Here is a 16,958-nt window from a genome sequence, read left to right as displayed (position 1 = left end):
GCGGTCCTCAGAGCAATTAAAAGGAAGAGATGTTTTCCCCTCCGATTACTATAAATTATAAGAGTTTTACAATAAAACTCTCTCAAGGCGGCAACTAACAGCAGCTCCGCCTACTTCTGCATGCACCCAGCTGTACCAAGCCAGATCCTGCGGTGGGTGCGACCTTAGACCGGAAGAGTAAACCCGAAGAAAGACGAAAGACTACAAATCCTAGTGAGTATCGAGTTGGTCTTATTATCGCGTGAACTGGGAGCCTTTGTTTCCTGCGTGTCGCAGGAAGTGACGTTTCGGGTACAGCCGCTACCAGAGTCCCTTTCTCGCGAGGCGGAAGAACCCCGATCGCTGAGGAGCAAGGGGGCGCTAGGAAAGGGAAGTGGGTTGCGACGGTCCGGCGAGAGAGAGCTGGGGTGCGGGGAAGTTGGGGAGCAGAGGCCGCTAGGTGTCCGAGTAGGATAAGACCGCACCGACCCGGTCCGTTAGGAAAGAAGGGAAACGAGGCAATTGTCGGGCGGATCCGTGGACGGAGGGCTAAGGTTGCGTGGAAGGCGCTGCTCCCCGGATGGCGACCGCAGATACTCCGGCCCCGGCTTCCAGTGGCCTCTCGCCGAAGGAAGAAGGGGAGCTTGAAGATGGGGAAATCAGTGACGACGATAATAACAGCCAGATACGGAGCCGGAGCAGCAGCAGCAGCAGCGGCGGCGGGCTGTTACCCTATCCGCGGCGAAGGCCTCCTCACTCGGCCCGGGGCGGTGGATCTGGCGGAGGCGGTGGCTCTTCCTCGTCATCGTCCTCTTCTCAGCAGCAGCTGAGGAATTTCTCACGCTCGCGGCACGCGTCTGAACGGGGCCACCTCAGGGGACCCAGCAGCTACCGACCCAAAGAACCGTTCCGGTCTCATCCGCCCTCTGTACGGATGCCTTCGAGCTCACTGTCCGAAAGCAGTCCCCGGCCGTCTTTCTGGGAGCGGAGCCACCTCGCCTTGGACCGTTTCCGCTTTCGAGGCAGGCCTTACCGGGGTGGGAGTCGCTGGAGTCGGGGACGAGGAGTGGGTGAGCGAGGAGGCAAGCCGGGGTGCAGACCTCCTCTGGGAGGAGGAGCAGGATCCGGGTTCAGCAGCAGTCAGAGCTGGCGAGAGCCCTCTCCACCTCGGAAGAGCTGTATCCTTAACGTGGCGGTCGGCGCTGGGTGTGTCACTTACTAAAGTTCCCTTTAGCGTCATTCTGGGTCTGTGAGACAAGTGTAACTTTGAATCATCAGAACCACTTATTTCTTCCTGTGTCAGTATAGTTAAAGTAAGTTGTTCTTTGGTAATTCCCCATGTGTCACACTATAGCGTTATTCTTAAGACGGCTTCACTGGGTATATTAACGTGCTATGGATTGGGTTAAGCTTATGAAATCTAAGACAGTTAAGTCTGATTTGTAATAATACCTTAGAAGCCCAAGTTTCATTAGCATTTGTATTTTTGCTGGTACAGAAACTTTATATTTTATGTGAAGTTGACTTAGATCGTTAGATAGAGAAAAAATATAAACAGTTTAGGTAATACTGTTGCTTTATCATATTGCAGTTTGACAATGAAAATTGTAAAGTTTCAGTCTGCACAGTCCTGCACTATTTTTGTGATTCTGTTTTTATCTTGATTTATTCTGGTTGCTGCCTTTTAAAGTGGGGGGATGGGGGTGGGTAAAAAACAAAACAACAAAAAAAAAACTCTGGTGTCTTTACCAAGTTTGTTTCAGAGCTTTTTGATTCATTTGATCTTTTTGGAATACTTTACCTCCTTTACGTTTCTATCTGTGTTCACTTTTGCACATTGTGTAACAACTTCGTGCTGACTAAATGAGGGCCAGAGAGAGAAAGATAAACTTATCAGCATTTTTATTTTAATACGTTAGAGTGGAGGAATGTGTATGCGAGGGTGGAGATTACGGATAAGTTGAGAAAGGAAATAGTAACATTCCAGATTTTTGCTACTTCTAACCTTATTCTCAGTTTTAAACGTTACTGAGTTTACTCAGCATTTATACAGAGGAATCAATCATCCGAAGGTTTCCTGTTTTATAATGGGTTTGTAAAACACTATCTTGACTTATTCTGTGATCATTGCAAAAATTGTTTAAAGACTTTCATTACTGGTTGAAATTCCCATAGTGTGATGATTTTTAATTTCATTATTATATGTGAAACTTAAAAGTAATGACAGTTATTTGGAAGACAATCAGAATTACTTTTATAGAACACTTAGGTCCAGAATAGGTCTTTCTCAAATGTCATGATGTAAAAGGGGCAAGGAATGTACATTTAGGTGAGAAACAGCAGCTTCTGATGCTAGTCCCCTGAAAAAACTTACTTCTGCTACCAAAAGTTGGGTTAGGAGCATTTCAGGATTGTTTCAGAGAAAATCATGTAGGCGCCGGGCGTGGTGGCTCACGCCTGTGATCCCAACACTTTGAGAGGCCGAGGCGGTGCATCACTTGAGATCAGGAGTTCCAGACCAGCCTGGCCAACATGGTGAAACCTTGTCTCTACTAAAAATAAAAAAGCCAGGCATGGTGTTGGGTGCCTGTATTTCCAGCTACCCGGAAGGCTGAGGCAGGAGAATCACTTGAACCCGGGGGGCAGAGTTGTAGTGAGCAGAGATTGCACCACTGTACTCCATCCTGGGCGGTAAAGCGAGACTCCGTTTCAAAAAAAAAAAAAAGAAAAATTATATAGATATTTAACTTTTTTAAAAGCCAGCAAATGGTTCTTCCAAGAAGGTTAGAAAACCTCTGTCCACGATGTTTCTTAATCCATGGATTTGTGGTCTATTTTGAATCCAAAAGCCAGAAAAGCTATTTAAGCATATATATGTGTATGGTTTTAATTTATTTATTTATTTTTGAGACAGAGTCTCGCTCTGACGCCCAGGCTGGAGTGCAGTGGTGTGATCTCGGCTCACTGCAAGCTCCGCCTCCCGGGTTCACGCCATTCTCCTGCCTCAGCCTCCCGAGTAGCTGGGACTACAGGCGCCCGCCACCACGCCCGTCTAATTTTTTGTATTTTTAGTAGAGACAGGGTTTCATCATGTTAGCCAGGATGGTCTTGATCTTCTGACTCCATGATCCGCCCACCTCGGCCTCCCAAAGTGCTGGGATTACAGGCATGAGCCACCGTGCCCGGCCAATGTGGATGGTTTTTAAATTTTTTTAATTAAAAAAATTTTTTATTAAGTTTATTTTAAAATTTTTTTTTTGGAGAGACGAGGTCTTGCTATGTTGCCCAGGCTGATCTTGAACTTGTAGCTTCAAGAGATCCTCCTTCCTAAGACTCCCAAAGTGCTGAGATTTATAGGCGAGAGCCACCAGATTATATGTGTTTTTTAAAGGTACAAAGATAAAACCTGTAATTTGTATTAGGGAAACAAATGAAAATAAGTAGTTGCAGTTTAGTATAAAAAGTTGAAACTGAAGTATGTATATAAAAAAGTACTATGGGAGCGCAAAGGTTTTTCTTAAAATTTTTTTTCTGTATTAGAAAAGTGGGAGGTGAGTGGGCTTTCTGCTTTTGTCCTCTTTCTGCGTGTTTATTCAATACTATTTTGGGCCTCTACCATAGACCTTTATTAATTGGTAAGCTTGCATGTTTTTATTAGTAAACTGGCATATGATGTTGCAAAAAAAAAAAAAGTACTGGAAAATATCCAGTCTGCTTGTGTGACTTTGATTTCCATAGTAACTTGTCATAAATAAGATATCTTGCTGTTTTTCTTTTCACAGATGCTGCACTTAAAAGGATGCTTGTTTTGATCTTCTGCTCATTGTTTTCCTCATGAAATATCAGTAATCCATCCTAGAGGTGGTGTTCTTTTTAAGAATTTGAGAAGGAAAATGTAGTTCCCAGCTACTTTTATGTAATGTGAGCAAACAAAATATTTGTTACAACACTTCATTCAAATTTATTTAATATCAAGGTTGTACTCAGTTTAATTCATATTTCCACTATGTGATTATAATACCTTTTTTGTTTTACAAATACAGTATAAAGAAATAATGCAGGTTACTCTGTGGCATATTTCTGTAATTTAGAAGTAAAGTAGCCTGAGTATAGGGTTTATTTCTATTTTTGCCATAACTCCTTTCACTGTAATAACTAAGATATGCTAGTTGCAACTTTAAAGAAATAGAATAAACTAGATTCAATTGCAGTTCTTATTTTCACCCTTAATTTTTCTTAATGATAGACACTTTGTCAGTACATCTTAGCATGTCTCCCTTGAATGACTACTCTTTTAAACTTCCAAATCTGAGGAGAGCTAACATAATTAGGCCAGTGTCTCTCATCAGTAAAAAGTCATTCCATTTTCAGCTGCAGCTGAAAAGGTTGAATAGCACTTCTTTTTGTTTAAACCAAGGTTCAGTTAGAAATTGTATCTTGACAAGCTTAAAATTAAATCTGGTAAGTGCTGGTTTGATCTTAGCTATTCTGTATAGATAGGGATAGATTTTCTTTAGCCTTAAAGGAGATTAGTCAGTTACAGTTGTAACTCAATTGCTTTTCCTTATTTTTCTATTTAGCATTTTTGTTAGTATATTTAATCATTTCCCTTTCTTTTCTTTTTTTTTTTTAATTGCAGTTGTTCCTTTAAATGGCTCCAGTGAAAAGTAAGATGTAAATGCAGATAATTGCAGAACTTACATACAAAGAATGCATAAGAGGGGAAGGGGGAGTGAGAAACTCAGGCTTCACAGAGCTGACACTTGAATTGGGGTTAAGTTGAAGAACAGACAAACTTAGACACAAAGCTATGCAAAAATTGTGATGAACAAGGAAAAGGTAAGTTTGGAAAGGAAAGCACAGGTCAGATTATTCTCAGGATTTTGGACTTTTTTATTAGGGAAATTTAAACAAGGGGAATGATGTTATATTTGTATTTTAGAAAGATTACTCTGGCAGCAGCAGTATGAAGGATGGCTTGTAGGAGATAGAGAAATATCTTATCACCAGGGTAAACTCTCCTGTGGTAGGTAAAACTGTGGAGGTGCATTAGAATGCTCAAAATAAAAAGAGAAAGGCTAAGTAGTGCTCCCTGAAGAGCACCATTATTTCACAATTTGGAGAGAAAAGGCTCAATGGAAACTTAAAAGACAAAACACCAGTAGGGAAACAAAGGGAGACATGGAGTTATGGAAGCCAAGAGAGAAGTGGTTTATGGTGTCAGATTCTCAGAGGGGTCAGGTAAAAAAAAAATAAAGTTTGAAAACATTGATAGGGAAACTTAGCCACAGCAGGCTCTAGATTAATGGGACAGAAACCAGATTCCATTTGGTAAGAAGGGTACAGAGAAACTAGTTTTCTTTCAGGATACTTGGCTTTGAAGAGATCAGAGAACCAAAGATTTACTAGAACAGTTTTGCTGTAGAACTGTTAAGATTTTCAGATGTACTTACTGCTTATTTTTGTTTCTCAGATGATGGTAATTCTCATTTTTAGAACTGGTCATCAGGAGAGTTTAAAAACCTTTTCTGCTGCTTGTCCTGTGAGGAGTTTAAACAGAAGAACCATATTTGGGGTACTGTATTTTACATCCTAGCCAACTGAAAATAATCTATAGGCTGGGTGCAGTGGCTCACACCTGTAATCCCAGCACTTTGGGAGGCCAAGGCGGGTGGATCACCTGAGGTCAGGAGTTCAAGACCAGCCTTGCCAACGTGGTGAAACTCCATCTCTACTAAAAATACAAAAATTAGCCGGGCATGGTGGCACGCACCTGTAATCCAAGCTACTCAGGAGGCTGAGACAGGAGAATTGCTTGAGCCTGGGAGACGGAGGTTGCAGTGAGCCAAGATCACACCACTGCACTCCAGCCTGGCTGACAGAGCGAGACTCTGTCTCAAAAAAAAAAATCTATAAATGATATATTAAAACCACAAGAGGTACTGTCTTTTCTCTTGCTAATATCTGGTCTGGAAAAATGAGGTATAACAATTCTCATGTATGAATTGTTTAGAATAAAAATTGTAGTTTGAAATTTTGTAGCTGTTTCTAAGGAAGAAATTACCTTTCGTGTATCACTATGTTAGAGAAGAAAGTAAGAACAGTTGCTTCAGATTATTTTCATAACATTTTGCCTTGTCTGTAGGAGAAAAATAGATATATTTTGAGTACTATTTCAAAGTGTTTCGTTTTTTTTTTCTTTTTTTTTGAGATGAAGTCTCCCTCTGTTGCCCAGGCTGGAGTGCAGTGGTGTGATCTCGGCTCCCTGCAACCTCCGCCTCCTGAGTTCAAGCAATTCTCTTGCCTCAGCGTCTCAAGTACCTGGGACTACAGGCCTGCACAACCATGCCTGGCTGACTTTTTTATTTTTAGTAGAGATGGGGTTTCACCGTGTTGGCCAGGCTGGTCTCGAACTCCTGACCTCAAGTGATCCTCCTGCCTCGGCCTCCCAAAGTGCTGGGATTACAGGCATGAGCCACCTCACCTGGCCCCCTGAAGTGTAAACTGTCCACATGTGTGACAAAGCATTGAGTTTCTCCCCTCTTCCTTCAGAAAATAATCTCTAACATAGAGCTAATTATGGACTTTCCTGGCACAGAAGGAAGGATGCTATAACCTAACTAGGTGGACTGTCTGTGGATACTACGGGTAATTATGACACTAGTGATTTTGTAAGTGGACTATTTATATGGTACTTATTCAATTCAAATATGGGCACATAATGAAAGTGGGCATTAGCTGCACATACATTAAATGGAATTTAGTAATTTAAAAATATCGATTCATTTTTCTTGAAAAATTAAAAAGGGAGAAAATTCATCTATAATCTATGTTTTTTTGTTAAATTTAACTGTGGAAAAGTTTTGGAAACTAGTTTCCTTAATATGCTGTTCAGCCAAAAGTTTTGGAAGGTCTCCATCAAGAAAACAAAATTATTCATCAAAAAATGAAAACTCTGTGGAAGAAACTTTTGAAGATTTGCTTTTAAAATATAAGCAAATACAGTTGGAACTAGAATGCATCAATAAGGATGAAAAACTAGCATTGAGTAGCAAAGAAGAGAATGTGCAGGAAGATCCTAAAACATTGAACTTTGAGGACCAAACTAGCACTGATAATGTCAGTATTACAAAGGATTCAAGTAAAGAAGTAGCTCCTGAGGAGAAAACACAAGTCAAAACTTTTCAGGCATTTGAATTAAAACCACTCAGGCAAAAATTGACTTTACCAGGAGATAAGAACCGTTTGAAAAAAGTTAAAGATGGAGCAAAACCACTTTCCCTGAAATCCGACACTACTGATTCTAGTCAAGGTAATGGAATTAAATATTTCAGTTAGTAATGACTCTTCTGCCTCTAAAGTAGTAACTATTTGTTTTGGCGGTGTACTTCGTTGAAATGATTGTAATTATCTGTAAATTCTTTTGTACTTTCTATGTAGACATTCATATCATTGAATAATTACTAATTTTGTTTACTTTTAGTCTTTCTTTTTTTTTTTTTTGTCTGACATGCTGGCCTCTATAATAGAATGTTATACATAAGTGATAATAGTGGACACCTTTGTTTCCTAATTTAAAGAAAATGGTTTTGACATTTACCATTAAATATGATGTTAATTTTTTTGTAGGTATCCCTTATTGGGTAAAGGAGGGTTTTACTCCTATTCCTGGTTTGAAATTTTCAGCGTGAATGGATGTTGAAGTTTACCAAATCTTTTTTCTTCATTATTGGGATGAGCATCTAATTTATTTTAATTTGTTAGTGTAATGAATTATATAATTTATTTCTAGTATTAAACCATTCTTGTATGCTTGCATTTAATACAGTTTATGATATACCATTTTTAAATCATGGATTTGGCTTGTTTTTTCTTTTCTTCTTTATTATTAAGATATAATTTATATACAGTAAAATTTACCTTTTAACATTATAAACGTATAAGTGTGTAGTTCTTCAGGTTTTGACAAATGTAGACAGTGGGTAACCATCACCAGCCACCATTAAGATGCAGAATTCTTTGATCAACCTCAAACAGTTTCTCCAAGTGTCTTTGTAGTTATCCCCTCCCTCAGCCCTTAGTTCACCTGGTAACCACTGATCTGTCCCTATAGTTTTGCCTTTTCCAGAATGTCACACTAATGGAATCATATAGTATATTGCCTTTGATTATAGCTTCTTTCATTGAGCATAATGTGTTTGAAATTCATTCATGTAATTGTATATGTCAGTAGTTCTTTGTATCCCATCATACTGTAGTTTATCCATTTCCCAATTATGTTTGGGTTTTTCCAACTTTCAGCAATTACAAATGAAGGTTTGCTAGTGTCTTGTTTAGAATTTTTTATGTGTTCAGAGCCCGTAATTTCCCCCCCCTCTTTTTCCTTGGCAGTTTTTAGTGTAAGGTTGTGATACTCAAATTAGTTGGGGCTGTTTTCATCTTTATTCTCTGTAGTAGTTTAAGATTGGAAACATTCTGAGATACTTGGTAGATCTTGCTGATAAAAGTGTCTGGGCATGGGTGGAGTTTTTTTCTGAGAAAGTTTTAATCTGACTTCGTGTTTTCTATTTCTGTTAAGGCAGTTTATGTAAACTCTATATTTTTTGTAATGTGTCTATTTCCTATAAGTTACAGAAGTTATAAAAATTGTTCTTAAGAATCCTTTACTTTTTTATCTGTAGTATTTATAAGTTGTACCTTTTTTTTTTCCCCTGCTCTCTTCTTTAATTTCCCCTGAAATAAGTACATAGGTTTTTAAACTCAGTTTTCAGCCTGTCTCCTATTAAGATCATTTTAGGCCATAAAGTTTGACTTTAGTTCTGTCTCAGGTTGGGTTATTTAACTTTTTTCATTCATTCTGAATGTTTTCTAATTTTTGTTTTTCATTGACTTGTAGGCTGCTTGGAAGTATGTTTCTTCTAAACATGTAGGTTGTCTAGCAGTATGTTTTATTGATATCTAAGTCAATCATACTGTCAGAAAATAAGATTGCTATGATAACCAATCTTTTGAAATACTTGGAAACTTCCTTTGTCTAGTATGTAATCAGTTTTTTGTAAGAGTTCTATGTATGTTTGAAATGAATTTATAGATTACTTGAGCTTTTTGTGTTGTTCACTTTTTTTATTTTTTGATATGCTTGATCAGTTACTAAGAGGAGTTTGTTAAAATTTGCCAGTATGATGATGGGTTTGTGATTTTTACTTTTTGCTTTAAATGCTTTGAAGCTGGGTAATTGAGTCATTATGTAGCGACTTTATCTCTGATGTTTTTGCCTAAAAGACTATTCTGTCTTATATTAATAGCCACATCATCTTTCTCTTTATATAATTTCCCACTCTTTCAGTCTTTCTGTATCCTCATGTCTCAGATATTACTTGTACATAGTGTAGAACTGGTTTTAATTTATAATTCAGTATGACAGTCTTTGTCCTTTAGCTTGAACATATAGTCTACTCACATTTTTTATGATTATTGACATGTGGTTTTTTAATTTCTTCTTTTTTTTTCTTTTTAGGCTCTTATTTTTCTTCACACAATTTTTTTTCATTTGCTAGTTTGGAAGTTGCATACTAAATTTCTGGTCTTATATTCCTACCAGTATTTAAAGTTAATCAAGAACCTTACTCTTTCCCCGAAATACAAAGAATGATGTTTGCTTCCTTTGCCTATATATTTAGCACTTTCTTGGCTCACTCTTTGTATCATGTCTGGAATTATATATGTATAAATATATTCTCTATGTGTGTGTGTTTTAGATAAGATCTCACTGTGTTGCCCAGGCTGGAGTGCAGGAGTGTGATCAATACTCAGTGCAGCCTTGACCTCCTGGGCTCAGGTGATCCTCCCACCTCAGCCTCCTGAGTTGCTGGGACCACAGGCATGTACTACCATGCCCGGCTATGTTTTAAAAATTTCTGTAGAGACGAGGTCTCAGTATGTTGTCTAGGCTGGTCTCAAACTCCTGGGCTCAAGTGATCCTCTTGCCTTAGCCTCCTAAAATGCTGGGATTACAGGTGTGAGCCACCGTGCTCTGTGCTTAAATACATTCTTTAGACTTTTTTTTTTTTTAATGTGTTTTTGCTGGGTGGAAAACGATTTCTGTTTACTCTTTTTGAAAGATATTTTCCCTGGGTTTAGAATTCTAGGTTGTTTAATTATATGCTTTTTGTTTGTTTGTTTGTTTTTGAGACAAAGTCTTGCCCTATCATCCAGGCTGGAGTGCAGTGGCACTATCTTGGCTCACTGCAACCTCCGCCTCCTGGGTTCAAGTGATTCTCATGCCTCAGCTTCCTGAGTAGCTGGGACTATGGTACATGCCATTGCGCCTGGCTAATTTTTGTATTTAGTAGAGATGGGGTTTCGCCATATTGGCCAGTCTGGTCTCAAACTCCTGGCCTGAAGTGATACGCCCGCCTTGGCCTCCCAAAGTGCTGGGATTACAGGCATGAGCCACCACACCCAGCCCCTAATTATATTCTTACTGACAATATTTTCTGGCTTCCGTTGTTGATTTTCAAAACTCATCTATCAGTCTTAATGGTTTCCAATTTGAAAATAATCTTTTTTCTTTGGTTGTTTTAAAGATCCTTTTTGTCTTTGATATTCTGTAGTTGAACTGCGTGATGTGCTGATTGTAGATTTCTTTTTATGTATCCAGCTTGGAATTTGTTGTTTCTTGAATCTGGATTGGATCTTGCATTGGTTCTGAAAAAATGATCATTATCACTTAGAATATTATCCCATTCTCTCTCTTTTTTGGAACTCGGTATAGATGTATGTTATGTTAAGTCATCATACTTTATCTTTCATGTCTCTTAATTTCTCTAAGTTTCTGTCACTTTGTAATTAACAAATTCTGGAAAATTTCCTCTGATACATCTTTACTGATTCTCTCTTCAGCTGTATTTGATTTGCCTTAAGCCCACTTACTGAGTTTTAAATTTCAATTACAGTTTTTATTTTACTATTTCATTTTTGTTTTGTTTTCAAATCACTTTGATCATTCTTTCCACTTTTCTTCTTCCTGCTTATATTTTCAGCTTTATCTTTGTTTCTTTAAACAAATTAACCATAGGTCTGTTTTGTTTTATCTCCTTACCTGCTAATTTTCAGTATCTCAGGTCTTTGGGGGTTTGATTTCTGATGTTTGTTTTGTTATTACTCATTTCTGGTACTGTCTTTTCTTGAACATTTAGTGATTTTGTTTTGTTTTGTTTTGTTTTAATATGAGGTAGTCATTTTTCTTTTTGAATTTTAGTGGTGGGAAGTTTTTGAGACCTGGGACAAAGATGCATTCCCCAGAGAGAATTTGCTAAAGACTTCAGCCTTGGAATCAGTTCAACCCTCACTGGCTGTCCATATGGTGTGAATTTGGTTGCAAACCTAAGTGATGATTATTTTGGGTTGCACATTCTCAGGGAGATGCCTTTCTTTCCCCTCTTCAATTTAGTACTATGATTCTACACAAGCAGTTTTGAAAAGTATAACACAGAGGGATAGAAAAGACACAAATTTCTATCATGGAGTATAATATGAGTTATGTGTGAAAGCCTGGAGTAACACAGGAAGGATTAAATATCTTCACCTGGTTTTAGAAAGGTTTCATAGAGATGTAAATGTTTGATACACATCTGGAAAAATGAATCTTTTCCACTGGGGAAGTCAGAAGGAACCAAATGAGTAGACAGGCACAGAGGGCTTTTTAAGGGCATTGAGATTAATCAAATATGTATGCAGTGTGAGAGATAACGGTATTTTTTTGGTGAGTGGTTGGACAGAAAATTATAAAAGGACAGGTTAGTGTTGGATTGGGAAGGCCTTTAATATTTTGCTAAAGAATTTGAATTTTGCCTTTTAAACGTTGGGTGGGCTGTTAAATATTTTTAAGCAAGAAAATGATGTGATCAGACGTGTGTTTTAGAAAAATAACTGGCATCAGTATGGAAGAGTGATTGGAGGAAAATCAAAGAAGCTAAAATGTCATCTGAATCAGTAAATTATATATATAAGTGTTTCTACATGTATATTTCCCCACCAATCCTCAGCAAGACTCTACTATCAAACTTACGTTATTGGTGAGCCTTTTTTCCATATCTCTTGACAACTCTTCTATACCTTCATAATTTTTTCAGGCCTTTTACTCAACCTTTATTATTGTCAGTATACAAGCTTGCCTCTTAATGGAGGTGATCACACTCAATTCCAGCTTTTCACTTCCTAACCATAAACTTGTTTGTAATCTATATCAATTTTCACTTCAGTTCTTTCACCCTGAGGGTAATGACTGTCTTGTTCATGGCCATTTTGTTTTAACTTGTTCTCCTGGCTCTAACTTCTTCTGCCTTCTCTGGGACCTTGCTTTATTTATTCTGCTTTATCTTGAACCATTGTCTCCTTAGGGTGTTCTTAATATATTTGACTTTTCCATCCAAAAACGGAAATCCTCTTCCACCTCTTCCTACATTCTCTCTTAAATTATGTCAAGTATTCTTCCTCTTTTCAATAAGACTTCTGAGACGTCTAGTCTGTACCAGCTTTTCACTTTACTTCTCATTTCCTTATTAGCCCAATACGGTTTGCTTTTCTACCCCTATCACAATACTGAAACTACTCATGGTAGTTTTCTGTGACCTAATTGCAAATTTTAGTGGATGTTTTTTATTCCATTCTTCCATTCATTCAAAAATTAGTTGAGCACTTTATTCCAGGCTCTTGGAAATAAATTGATGAACAAAATAGTCACTTATGTTTTCATGGGCTTGCATTTTAGAAGGTAAAACAGTAAACATGGTAAGTAAATTAACTTATGAAAGAAAAAGTATAGCAGGGTAAGTAGGAAAGGGATATTGAGGATACAGGTTGCAGCACTAATAGGGTGGTCAGCATGGTGTCTATTTGAAGGTGAGATTTAAAGAAAGACTTTGAAGACAGTAAAGGAATAGCCAAATGGATATCTGGTGGAAGAGGCTTCTATGCAAAAGGAATAACTAGAGCAGTGATTTTCAAAGTGTGGTTCCTGGGGACTGCATTATCTGGGAACTTGATAGAACACAAATTCTCAGTCTCTACCTTAGATTTTTTGAACTGGGAGCTCTGCAAATGGGGCCTAGCAATCTGTATTTAACCAGCCCTTCTGTTGATTCTGCTATGTGGTGAAGTTTGGGCATCGCTGAACTAGAGAAATGACCATAATACAGAAGGATGCCTGACCTGTTTGGGGAAGAACAAAGAGTCCTGTGCTAATACAGAAGAGAGAGTGAGGGGAATGAATAATGGGAGAGAAGGGATTAGAGATGGCAGGAGGGGGCAGATCTTATAGACAGAGCCTTGTAAGAACTTTGTTTTTTTATTCCTAATGAAATGGGGAGCTCTTACAGGGTTTTGAGCAAAGGACTGACATAATCTGTTTTATATTTTTAAGGCATCACTCTGGCTGCATTGCTGAGAATATTCTATTGGGGGTAGACATCTCTACTATATTCAGTGATATTTTTCTTCCCTTGAAATTTTGGGATTTCTGCAATGGATTTTAAAAATAACTTTCTGATTTTCATTTTCTGTCTTTTGTTTGTTTTAAATAATTACTTTTCCTGTGTAATTTCTTAATTTGTCATGTCCTCAGTGTCCCATTTTCTAGGGATATTCTCATTATTATGGTTTTAACTACTACCTATGTGCTGGTGACTTTAGCTCACATTAGACTTTCAGTTGGTAATTTAAATACTGTGTGACAAGAACAGTGTTCATTTTGGAGGTTTTGAGTAAAACTTGAGATAATTTTATTATACAGACCTATGACAGTGGTAGAACAGTGTCTGGCTACCCATTTGATCAGTTTAAACCTGTATTTATAATCTTTGTGTAAAGTTATATTTATTGTCTGAAATTTGTATTTATTGAATTTATTGTATTTATTAATTTTTTCTTTTGAGACGGACTCGCTCTGTTGCCCAGGCTGGAGTGCAGTGGTGTGATCTCAGCTCACTGCAAGCTCCACCTCCCGGGTTCACACCATTCTCCTGACTCTCACTCTGTTGCCCAGGCTGGAGTGCAGTGGCGTGATCTTGGCTCACGGCAGGCTCCACCTCCCAGGTTCACACCATTCTCCTGCCTCGGCCTCCCGAGTAGCTGGGACTACAGGTGCCTGCCACCACGCCCGGCTAATTTTTTGTATTTTTAGTAGAGACGGGGTTTCACCATGTTAGCCAGGATGGTCTCGATCTCCTGACCTCGTGATCCGCCCGCCTCAGCCTCCCAAAGTGCTGGGATTACAGGCATGAGCCACCACACCCAGCCTATTGTATTTATTTTTAAGGTAGCAATGTAGTCATAAGGTAACTGCTATGTTAATAGATACTTGCCTCTATGCTACATTAAAGGGAGGTGCTGCCATTTTGTATAGAAAAGTGACATCCTAATCAACCAGTAGATTTCTCATGACCTAATGAAACTCATAAGTTTCTCATGTAGGAGAATAATTTAGTGTTTAATGTTTCCCTGTTTATTTTTGTGTAATAGTTATTACTATTCTGTTGTTTTTAAAAGCATGATCGTTTTTGCTACAATGGGACATACACATTACCACACTGCAAAATTATGCAATAAAAACAATAGGGTATGTGGAGAAAATGGGGTTAGAGGAACAACACTCAAAAACTTTGTCCGTGGCATATAAAAAAAAGATAGAAATAAATGAAAAATGATAGCACAGCTTTGCATGTGAAATGGAGAAAAAAGTGTGAAATATTAAAGTAAACATGTCAGCATTTCATAAAATAGACCTGAAGTACACCTGTGGAAGTGGAATATTTGTTACTTATGAGTTATTATGAAGTAAAACAAGCAGTGTTACCTGAAATCAGGCAGTAAATTGTAATACCAGATGTGGATGGATGTGACTTATAACACACGCAATGAACGTGGGTATTTGATAGATGTTTGAAGTATATGTTTGTGTATTCCTACATGGCTCAGATCACTTGGGTGCAGTTTTCTGCATTCTTAGTGTTTCTCTGAGACAAATCACACATAAGTAAATATAAATTTGTGTTATGCTCAAATTCTTTTCTTTTCTTTTTCTTTTTTTTTTTTTTTGAGACAAGAGTCTTGCTGTGTTGCCCGGGATGGAGTACAGTGGTACTATCTTAGCTCACTGCAACCTCCACCTCCCGGGTCCAAGTGAGTCTCCTGCCTCAGCCTTTCGAGTAGCTGGGACTATGGGCATGCACCACCATGCCTGGCTAATTTTTTGTATTTTCAGTAGAGACGGAGTTTTGCCATGTTGCCCAGGCTGGTCTTGAACTCCTGACCTCAGGTGATCCACCCGCCTTGGCCTCCCAAAGCACTGGGATTACAGGCATAAGCCACTGTGCCTGGCTGCTCAAATTATTTTCTAATGTATCAGTCATGTTGCAACAAATTCACATTTATAGACTAAGCCTTTCAACAGAACTCATTTGTCTTGAAATTTGGTCATTGCCTTCTGTTTACATTGATTGAGGTGCTAGATTAGTCATTTCTTTATTTATTGAATAAGTCGGATATTCTTTGGTTCTTTATTTATTGAATAAGTTGGATATTCTTTGGTTCACTTGAGCAGTCAAATTAGGATGTTTGGAACATTGACAGGTGTGGTGTTACGGTAAAAACACTAGGCTTAAAATTAAGATGTAGTTTAAATCCTAGCTTTACAATTTCAGTTTTGTCATCTTAAGGAAAGATTTCTGATTTTTTAACATAATCTGTTTTAGCTACAAAAGTATCTCAACAGGATTGTAGATATTCTGTAACTTTATTATGTGATGTTTAAAGCTGTTGTAGATTAGGTAATATATAAATGTAAGATTTTGTACATTGTTTCATCAGTCATTTGGGCCCAAGGCTAGATATTTGGAAAAAATGTATAGATGGACTTAATGTTATTGATACTTAAGCTGCCTCTACTGATGCTTTTCTAAGTAAATAAAAGACCAATTCTCTAATGCACAAATCCAATACAGTCTGTAAACATTGCATTCATTCCAATTTAGGGGACTGGATTAATTTAGTCGTCATTATATTCTATCAGTGTGGATAATCCACTTGATAATTAAGTGTTGCTGCTTGTTTCTATGCTTTATAAATTCTGTTCCCATTTGAAATGACTATTTCTAGTTCAGAAGTCATTTTATTAAAAGTGTGGTTTTATTTTAATATTTTGAATCATTTTGCCTTATAACTTTCAGGAATGAGGCTGATAAGAGTTTGTTCAGATTTTCATTCTCTTTAATGATATTTCCTTTTGGTTGAGAGATTGAGAAAAATGAGACCCTTTAATGATATCTTTTAAAATAATTACCAGATATTATATAGGATTATTTTATTTTAGATTGTGGCTATTGGATTATTCAAAAGATATTATTTTATTTTAAAGGATTACAAGATAAAGAACAAAATTTAACAAGAAGAATTAGTACCTCAGATATTCTGTCTGAAAAGGTAAGATACTGCTTTGTGAGACTGTATCATCTCTGTAAGACCCATTTTTGCATTGCTTTATTTTGTTCTTTTGTAAGGGAAATTCTGTCTTTCACTCATTTTCTTTCATCATTCCTATAACTCCATTTGGACATAAGCCTTAAAGAAATTCTGGATCGGCATCTTGTAGTCTCTTTTCCCTGGGTTCTGCAAGTTATGTTTATTTAAAGTGTTATATATATTCATACGGGATCTTTTTTTAATCATTTGTTTTTTGAAACCTTTAATTTTGATCCAGATATTTTCTCCATTTTTTGTGGTTTATCCTGTGTGGGTAAGCTTTTGGAGTAAGGTAGACTCACCTGGTATTAAATTCTACCTCCACTTCTTGTTAACTGAATGACTTTGTATAAACTATTTAGCCTTTGCTTGCTTCTATATTCTTTTCTACAAACTGAACTTAATGTCTTCTGTTATCTGGGTTGTTGTGAGGCTTCAGTAGAATGAAATACAGAAGCCTC

The 16,958-nt window shown here is 37.6% G+C and overlaps 1 protein-coding gene and 1 long non-coding RNA gene across 2 annotated transcripts in view; both read left to right on the top strand.

The window, feature by feature from the left end:
• The first annotated feature begins 50 nt into the window (after positions 1-50).
• The window catches only part of ZFC3H1 (zinc finger C3H1-type containing), a 54,439-nt gene continuing 37,531 nt past the window's right edge, over positions 51-16,958 (top strand). The window contains exons 1-3 of the mRNA XM_002823519.6: positions 51-1,157; positions 6,875-7,291; positions 16,394-16,458. Of these exons, the coding sequence (XP_002823565.1) occupies positions 560-1,157; positions 6,875-7,291; positions 16,394-16,458 (1,080 nt within the window). The 5' untranslated portion in view covers positions 51-559. The remainder of the gene's footprint in view (positions 1,158-6,874; positions 7,292-16,393; positions 16,459-16,958) is intronic.
• On the top strand, positions 1,164-6,865 carry LOC129047178 (uncharacterized). The gene is made up of 3 exons (XR_008511998.1): positions 1,164-3,955; positions 4,619-5,554; positions 6,532-6,865. It is a non-coding gene; the product is annotated as an uncharacterized LOC129047178 (long non-coding RNA).

This window comes from Pongo abelii, chromosome 10, assembly GCF_028885655.2.
Source record: "Pongo abelii isolate AG06213 chromosome 10, NHGRI_mPonAbe1-v2.0_pri, whole genome shotgun sequence".
Lineage (NCBI taxonomy): Eukaryota > Metazoa > Chordata > Mammalia > Primates > Hominidae > Pongo > Pongo abelii.
The sequence above is the reverse complement of the archived record's forward strand: the minus strand, read 5'-3'. Positions and strand labels throughout refer to the sequence as shown.